At 37.2% G+C, this 9,340-nt stretch overlaps 1 protein-coding gene across 1 annotated transcript in view; it reads right to left on the bottom strand.

Moving 5' to 3' along the window:
• Positions 1–2,030: 2,030 nt before the first annotated feature.
• VEGFC (vascular endothelial growth factor C) overlaps positions 2,031–9,340 on the bottom strand; it is a 102,320-nt gene continuing 95,010 nt past the window's right edge. The window contains exons 5-7 of the mRNA XM_032413233.1: positions 6,128–6,234; positions 5,487–5,820; positions 2,031–2,502 (exon numbers count right to left, since the gene is read on the bottom strand). Of these exons, the coding sequence (XP_032269124.1) occupies positions 2,388–2,502; positions 5,487–5,820; positions 6,128–6,234 (556 nt within the window). The 3' untranslated portion in view covers positions 2,031–2,387. The remainder of the gene's footprint in view (positions 2,503–5,486; positions 5,821–6,127; positions 6,235–9,340) is intronic.

The raw sequence follows: 9,340 nt of genomic DNA, 5'->3' as shown, positions 1-9,340 counted from the left end.
TCTCACTGTATTTTTTTTTAGCTTTTTGCTGAATCATGCTTGCTAACATGCTAAGTAATTATTTAGCCTTATCTCTAGCCTAAACTGGCACCACAAAATCTCAATTATTATAATTTAGTGAAGTGAGATTTTTTTATGGCCCACATAAAATTATTTTCAAGTATGTCTGGCAATATATTGTTTTTGTCATGTTACTTTTGATTTTGGCCAAAATTATTATATCTCCATGGACAAATTAAGCGCTATTTTTCTGGCATGATTCATGCTTTAATTTTTGGTCTAGTGATTTTTTTTTGGCTCACCCATATATTCTGAGAAACTAATTGTCAACACATACTTTAGATTTTTTAGAGCTGATAGTAGTCATTGTATCAGGTTCTCATACGCTTTACATGGCCTCAGGGGCCTGATTTGAAACTTCAAATACATTTTTTTCCTGAATTTGCTAAGAAATCAATATATTTCCAAAGTATCAAAACTAAAAATGATTCACCAGATTGCTATAACAAATTACATACGTTTGTTTGCTTACATTCTTGGCTCAGATGTGATGAAAAATGATTGTGTTGAATCTCAGCTGAATTTCATAGATGGTGACCAGTTTATGCCCTAGGGACTATGCCTTCCCATCAGGTGGAAAGATGTTATTTATGTTGATTCCATTTTTCCTTTGGTAATCATCCCTCACTTAGTTCTTATAAAGAAATATTGATAACGCTATAGCCTTGGTCAAATTTAGTTATCTTTTTCTTTTGTATTATTACTATTATTATTGTTTTCTACTGTGCTCACGTTTGAAAATGACCTAGACCGTGGCTTGAACATAGGATGTACAATGCATATATTTTCTGCCTAAAGGCTTCAGCCATTCTCACTAAAAAATAGGAAGATGGTCCATAAATCTATAATGAGAGAATTTCAGAAGATCATTTTTTTCCCAAAACGTGAAAAATCTGACTTTATAAACTGGATGCTTAAGTTATGCAGAGCACAAAACTGCACTTCTCTAAACATTATGTGTAACATTATTTTAAAAGGCAATACAGAAAACACTCAGGGCATGTTTAAGGCATCAGTCTTTTTAAATATTTTTAAAGAAAACTATCTTATGGTAAAACACAGATACTAATATTTTGAGTAGTCACCTATACCATGTAAAAAATGTTTTTGTTAAATTTGCAAGCTTTAAGAAGCTCATCTTTTTATAGCTCTCTAGAATTTTCTTCTCCTTTCAGGACTCCCTGTTTTTGTGTATTGTTGTAGCTGTGTCTTTGTAGGTCTTGCTAGTGGTTATGTATTATTCTTTGCCAGTAGCTGTAACATACCAGCAAATAATCCTGTCAAGAAGCAAGCCACTCATATGGTTGTATTTACGTAGGCAAAACATTTGTTCCCAGAGGAAAGTATCTTAGCTTGATGCCCCTTTAAACATGAGAGAAGCACTTCAATTGTTACTGAAATGTTTCCTTTTTAACATATAAGAGCAATTAAACATGATTTCCAGTTTATTTTATACATGCCAGACAGGAACATTTCAGCTCACAGAAAGTATTTTAGCTGGTCAGAAGGAGTTAAATATCTGGGAAAGATTCTTTTTGAGTAAAATATTTTAAAGCCATTTTAATACATACTGAGAGATATGAAATCAAGTGAAGAGTCTGAATGATCCCAGTGCACTGAATAATTTCACATGGACATGCTAAGCAGATGAATTTATAAGCTATGTTCCATATTGATTCCCTTGGTTATAAATTCAAAAGTGTCATGTGCTAACACATTTATAATCATTACATATATTAAGAGATGAATTTCAATAAAATGTAATAGAAACTGTTGTCCCTCTGGAACTTTCTCCTCTAGGATCACACTTTTTCATAATAGTCAAAATCTGACAGCTGGTTGGAGAAAAGGAGGAAGGGCAGGCGGAGATGAATGTTTTCATATCATCAAGTTTTGCTTATAGTAGAAGATAGTAATGGACTGAACTTACCAGTTTATAATACAATTTTCATTTTATTTTAAACATATTTTGCATGATATAAAAATATTGATCACAGTGAGCTTTACCAATTGTTATTGCTATAAAAATGAATGCAGAAACAATATTTTTAGTGGAAATAAATTATATAGTCATTATTATTTTTTTTTTAATCACAAGAGAAAAACCTCAGCTGTCTGGTCATTGGCAGAAAAACCAGTCATTAAAAGAGGTCTTTTGCAGACGAGCTCCAGTCCATTTCTGTAAAGCTATCCACACAGGTCAGCAAACGCTGACTTCTGTCTTGCTCTCCATGGTCCCACAAAGGTCTCTCTGTTCACAGACAGTTCTAATGTGGCAACACAGTTTTCCAAGATAGAAAACTGACAAACTGGAAAATAGTACAGTCTTAGTTCATATGCGGTCTTTTCCAGTATGAAGGGACACAACGACATACTTCTTCACTAAATATAAGTCCTTGGTCACAATGCTTCGGTCGATTTGTACACGGTCTTCTGTAACAACTAGGAAAACAAAGAGGAACACATTTTTGTTAAAGGCCAAAGCAATGAACTCATTATTCTACAAACACAGTTGTTTTTTTAAATTTAAAATGAGAACAAAGTTACTCATTTTATCATAAAATTATTCTTAGGTTTATGTCTTACTGAAATTTGTGCTGAAAATTACAAAATTTAGGAGGAATGGAAAAGCCTAAAAGCAGTCTTGCTGATAGAACAGATGGGAGAGTGAGAAGATATGAGTGTTGGTTCTTTTGAAGGGCTCTCTGCTTCGCGGAGGAAAGAAACATACAACAGAAACTGTGGAAGTGAGTGCGTAAGGTCTTGCTGATGGGGTGTGAGCATAGAAGTACGGCAGAGTTCACAAGAGTCTGGGACTTGTATGGAAGCCCGACTTGGAAGTGATTAGATGAAGTCATGTTGGCAGGACTGTGGTCCTCAGTGGGGAGACCCACCCTCACCCCGTCTCTCTGCTGGGCAGATAGCCGGCTAAGCCATGGTGGCCCTCTCTTCCTCTCCACCTGGGCTCCAAGTGACAAGAAGGTGGCCTGGCGCGGGGAAGGGGTGAGGGACGGTGCTTGCTATGGGCACCCCTCTCTTCCTGTCCTAGACCTCCAGTTTCCAGCAGTGGTGAAAGGACAGATGATCAAACAGCCCTGTTGCTCCAGCAAATGGGAGCTACCTTTGAAGAAGCTGTGGGAGTGTGAGAAAGTCCAGTGCGAGAAAGGGGTGTATGTCCAGGGAATAATGCAAGATGACCTGGCAGGGAAATCAAAAGCACACTACAGAGAAACTGCAAATGTGAGTCTGAAGTTTCATTTCTTGTGCTCTAGCAGGAAAAAAAGAGTTATCTAGTTAAAATGTTACTATTTTTTTTTACTTCTAAGTACAGATGCATTATTATAAGACTTCTGGTATTCCTTTACTAAAAAGATGCAATTATACGCAAACAATGAATCATGGAACACTACATCAAAAACTAATGATGTAATGTATGGTGATTAACATAACATAATAAAAAAAATAAAATAAAAATAAAAAGATGCAATTCTCAATAATCAATGAAAGTTTCTGATTTTCAAAGGCAGTGGACAAAAAATATATACTCTGCCCCCCTCTTTTGGAATAAATATTAAGAGAAAATGAGTGTACATATTTTCAAAATATTATCTTTTTTTTGCTTCAATATATATGTAAACCTGGAAGTATATCCTTAGAAAAATGAACACAGGAAGAGTTTCAATAAATAGAAGATAGAACTCTTTTCTCTTAAGTTAATATAAGAATTCTGTAGAAAAAATATGATGGCTGGTTAGTCTTATGTAAACATAAAATCAGGCTTTCCAAATACACTAGGTTCACTCAGAAGGGTTCAATATACAAAATGGTTTCATAATCTTCAATAAGATTTAGTATCTATATAGTATTCTGCATTTTTGAAATATCCTTCTGCTAGAGTAGGGATATGCAAATAAAATGGGAATATAGTGATTGCTCAAAATATTCTAAAAAGGAAACAAAAGGATCCCTGTAAGGTACTCTAAAGCAATAATGGAAGAAAAAATGTCATCCATGAGGTACCTAGATTCACTGAAGTTCCCTTATGCAGCAGCTAAAATGTTAGTGTGGATGGGTCATCAGAAATAGGAATTAAAATGGGAGCACAAAACTTGTGAGGATTAAAAGATGGACATTTTATTTGCTGGGGAAAGTTAATGAACACTAATGCAGATATGAAATTGTAAATAAATGAAATTTAAGTCTTAAGTCATGTGAGTGATCATCTTTTGCATGGGCATGATCACCATCTCCAAACACTGAGTTTGGAAGAAGAGGACCCAGTGGAGGTGATGAAACGCAGATGGTCTGAAAACCAAAAGAGCAGTAAGGGGAGGAAAATGTTACGTTGTTATGTCAGCCAAAGCAAAGAGGGGAGTTCAAGAAAAGGTACAGAAAAGACACGTTACACGAAGACCAACTTGTCCACTGGCTTTGGCTGTGGAGTCTGCTGAGACCTTGAATAGCACTTTAACATGGCACTCTCGGGTTACAGAGAGTTCAACCAACCTGGGTTACAGTTGGTTGAATAAATGAGAGATGAAAGAGGTGAACTCAAGTGCTAAATGCCTGGGTCTTGGAGCAACCTTGAAGAGGACGTAGCTTCATTGCTAAAGTGTGCTCAGCATGATGGTAAGATGCTAATAAAATAGAAGTTTGGGAACTCTCATTAATTGAGGGGAAAGAAAAGTGGTCGAAGACGTCAAACGTATGGGAGAGAGAAGGCCTATGTCTGGTGGAGCCGTGTTGAAGGAAATGCCAAAAGCACAGAGCTGGCTAAAATAGACCACCTTACCATCAGATTAAAGAGGATGTAGTTCCGGGATTAACGCTGGAAGTGTTTGAGTCCAATAGTCTCATTTTGTTCTTCTTGGTGAAGAAGGGTGCAGAATCAACGTTTAAGGAATGAGTCTTGAGTAATCTTTAACAATATAATTTATCTCTCTAATTCCAGGAAATACTTAAATATTTTTCTAGATATAATTCTACATTTAGTGGCACTATGCTATCCTTTGTAAATTTTGCATAAAATTTTCTGCACTTGGAACAGTTGTCCTACATTATGATGGCATCATAATTTTTGGTGGGGCCAGGTCTGCCATGTTTGGATGTTCTGGAAATCCTCCTCACATGACTGTCCTGTGCATCTGTCTCCCAGCCCATGTTGAAGGACCACTGCCTCAGACTCAGCCTCGGGGATGAGCAGTAGGAGTGCATTCTGAGGTTGGATCTGGTTTTGCTTCCCAGGGCTCTTATCTTGCTTTTTTCAGGAGTAAACACAGTCCCAAGGAAAGCTTAGCATCGGTTAGAAAATAACAGAAGTCGTCTTCCAGAACTGACTGGTCTCATTCTAAAAAGCCACTGCCTTTTTGGTTAAGGAAACAATCCCCAGTTAAGAGAAAGGAATACACTTCACAAAGATTTCTTACCTGCATGTTTGATGTTGAAATTTCTTTCCTTTTAAGAGGCATTTCTGTGAATTTTCTGTACATTCACAGGCACATTTTCCAGGGTTTAGGGGTTGATTTCTTGGGCAGGTTCTTTTGCATATGCACTGGCATGTGGTTTCATCAAATTCTCTGTTGGCCCCACATGAGTTGGGTAAAAGTTTGTTTTTACAGACACACTGGCATGAGTTTCTGTCTAGTTCTTTGTGGGGCCCACAGCTGGAAGGCCGGAGCCCCCCTTTGCAGACACACTGACACGTTTCTTCATCGAGCTCCTTGTTGGGTCCACAGATGTCATGGAATCCATCTGCAGAGTCTAGACACACACAGTCAGACATTGTTACTATACCTTCCTTAGGTCTGGGTATGGTGTGAAACCATTAAAATCATTTAGAAGTGTCTCTTTATGTTTTTCATTAAAGGGTCATGCACAAACATGGGTATGTTCCTTTACCAGGAAGTTCAAAACAATACCAATGTCAAGTAGAAAATGTCCTGTTTGGTAGTCACTTATTCCAGAGAATGATGACCTGAATATTGTACATGTGATCTTAATATTAAAATATTTGTCAATCAAAACAGAGATGCTTGGCATTTCGTCTTTAAAATATCATTCTGCTTACCATCTCCAGAATTTGAGGAAAAAATAAGATCTTGCTGAGCCAGGCATCTGCAGAGGTGATTATTCCAGATGTAATTTGTGGGGCAAGTCTTGTTCGCAGCTTGGCACCTTTGGGAGAGACAGACGAGTTAATAGTCTAACTGGTACCCAGAAGGGATCATTGCTTTTCTTAGCTCCGTATTACAAAACCAATGCATGTTTGTGAAAAAGCTTTAAAATGATATAAGAATATACGAAATGAAATGTGAAAGTTCCCTCTCAAAGTATCCCCCTCACCCACATATGTGGCCAAATTCTAATCCCAGAGGTGACCACTTAGTGATGTGGTCTTCTATCACTCCAGACTTTGATCTTGTTAAGGCAAATACATTTATTTGTGTAATCACATGGTGGTTTAGTTTGTGTAAAAAAGGGGATAAGCCTCTTATATTACTCGAAAATTTCCTTCTTCCACTAAACAATATATTGTGGATATCTTCATAGGTCATTTCAAAATGTTCTGCTTGTTAGTGGCTACACAGCAGTCCATAAAATGCATGAGTACATTCATCTCCTATTGGTCACTACTGAAATTGTTCCTAATTTGTGACCTTTTCAAACAGTTCTACAGGAAACATTTTTATACATTTACCTTTCCGGACTTATTTCTGAACCAGAGATACCTATAACTATAAAGGGTCTATTAATCCAAAATTTCCACTCTACACTCCACCAGAAGGTCACTGAAGACCATGCTTGTTGTTATTGCTGTTGTCCTAGTTTTCCCTCCCTCCCTCCTCTTATATTCTCATTATCTGTTTTAGTAAAAATTACGAACATATGGGCTTTAGTCAAGTACACCAAGTGCCCCTTTGCTCCAGGTGTCCGATGGCTGGCTAACTGGGACTCACTCCTTCATAGTGGCGCCTACATGAAATGAGCCCTTTAGTTGTGAAGCTTCTCTGTCCTCTGGGATGAACAGATGTCACAAGCTCATCTTGTCCATTGTCTCCTCCACACCTAGAATCAGCCATTCTTTCAAGGAGCCCTCATTCTATCTGTTGGGAAATGGCATTTGGGATTAGGTTTGTTCAGTGCCATCAGGTTACATTACTATTCGACCTTTCCAGGGCACAAAGCTAGAAAACTCACGTATATCCCACAGAATGTCTCTTTTAGTTAACGTTTACCCATTAGAAGGATTCTGGGCTCTTAATATCTTTACAGAATATATATAAAACTCTCACTACCTTATTTTTCAACTGAGGTTGTTACAGGGGAAATAACTATCTTTCACACTCAATATCGTGAACAATATGTGAGGGAAGAGTGTTGAGTTACATTCCAGACTGGTAGAACATAACAATCATGTATAGACATCTTAACAAGTGCACCGACTATAAACAAACAGGTCACGTGCTTTGCATGTTGCTGAGAAAAGCTTCAGAGTCCTACTGTATGATGATTCAATGATATGCCTTTCTTTAAAAGAAATGATGTCTCATATAGCACCCCAGGAAGGACTTTTTGAAGTGTAAGCACATCTACTGCTGGTAACCATTTTTTCCTTGACAACCGCCTCTGAGGATTTATGGAATCTCTCCTGCCAGCAGTCTCTACAGGAGCTCCAAGACCCAGAGAATCTCTACTTGTCCCATTCAGTGGGAGAGTTTGCCCAGAACACCCTCCCACACCTCTCCACACCACCGTGAAGGGCAATGACTGTCTTATCCTTACCCTTCCCCTTCCTCCCTTGTAACGTTCTTCAAGGGTCATGTCTCCAGCCTGATGAAGACCATCTATTATGGAAAGTTTTCTTGAATTTATTTTTCATTTTTAACAAGTTTTTGAATGCTGTGTGTTATTTGCTGTCCCATATCATAAACTAGTAATTTCTCACTCAGCATGCAAGTAATAACAAGTAGCCATGTGTCAATAACCATAATAATTGTTGGATGATCAAGGAAACAGTGTTTGAGCATTTTAGATCCTATCAAGATAGTATGTTACTTTTCTATAGGTATTATCTTTAAGCTCTTTGTAGGAAATTAGTTTAATTCTTCCCACTTAAGACAGTAAAAATTTGTTTGCAATGTATATTTTTCGAAATAGGTGATTGATTCTTTTTTTTTTTTTTTTTTTAAGATTTTATTTATTTGCAAGAGAGAGAATGAGAGACAGAGAGCATGAGAGGGAGGAGGGTCAGAGGGAGAAGCAGACTCCCTGCCGAGCAGGGAGCCCGATGCGGGACTCGATCCCGGGACTCCAGGATCATGACCTGAGCCGAAGGCAGTCGCTTAACCAACTGAGCCACCCAGGTGCCCCGAAATAGGTGATTGATTCTTAAGTAAGAGATACCTGTACATAGTTTTAGGGGAAAAAACCAGTCATAGTGCTATTTCTAAATATAATTTAACATTACTGGTTTTAAATTTACTTCTTGACTTCATACTAATAACTTCCACTAAAATTTTTGTTCCCAACAATCTTGACATTTGCTTAAGTACATATTATATATGTGTATGTATAATAATAAAATATTTGCCTTACCCTGCATACACCATATGCCTTTCTCTTTATAATTTAATTTTTTGAAAATTTATGTGATTTCAGTTAAAATTACGAGAAAATATATATTCAGAGGAGTTAATTCTGATCCATGTCCTCAGCATGCTGATCCTTTTTGCAGTGTTTGGTTTGTGTTTTCAGTGCTTCTTTTTGTAAATAAAGAAAATATGTATGTATGTATATATTTTTCCCATTCTGTTATCCAGAAGATAGCCTCCCTTACATGCTCTTCTAGACCTTGCTTTTCCAGTTAGCTTTATGCATTGGGGAACATTATACCTTCCTAATAATTTTATGTATTCCTAAGAGCAAGTCTTTACTTACCACATATTTTGGTCATTACTGCTTTATTGGTTAAACATAAATGTACATTGTTTCACAAAAAATTCAGACAGTACTTATCAATTCTCCAAAACAGTATCATTGTTTTTTTCATTTACCTGCTATCCAAAGCTTTAGTCCCTTCCATCAAATAAGATGTTATGTTTAGTTATATAATAGTAATGCAATAAATCCTAGCTGAATGAAACTCAGACCACTCTTCCATAAATGAAGGTAAATAAGTTTTGCCTGTGTTGCCTCAAGGTTGACATACACATGATTTAAGTGACACACACCCATGTTGGTATCAGGAGGGTACAGGGCTATGGTGGCTGCAGTAGAAGGG

Source organism: Phoca vitulina, unplaced genomic scaffold (assembly GCF_004348235.1).
Source record: "Phoca vitulina isolate PV1807 unplaced genomic scaffold, GSC_HSeal_1.0 scaffold15, whole genome shotgun sequence".
In the NCBI taxonomy this organism is placed as follows: domain Eukaryota; kingdom Metazoa; phylum Chordata; class Mammalia; order Carnivora; family Phocidae; genus Phoca; species Phoca vitulina.
The sequence above is the reverse complement of the archived record's forward strand: the minus strand, read 5'-3'. Positions and strand labels throughout refer to the sequence as shown.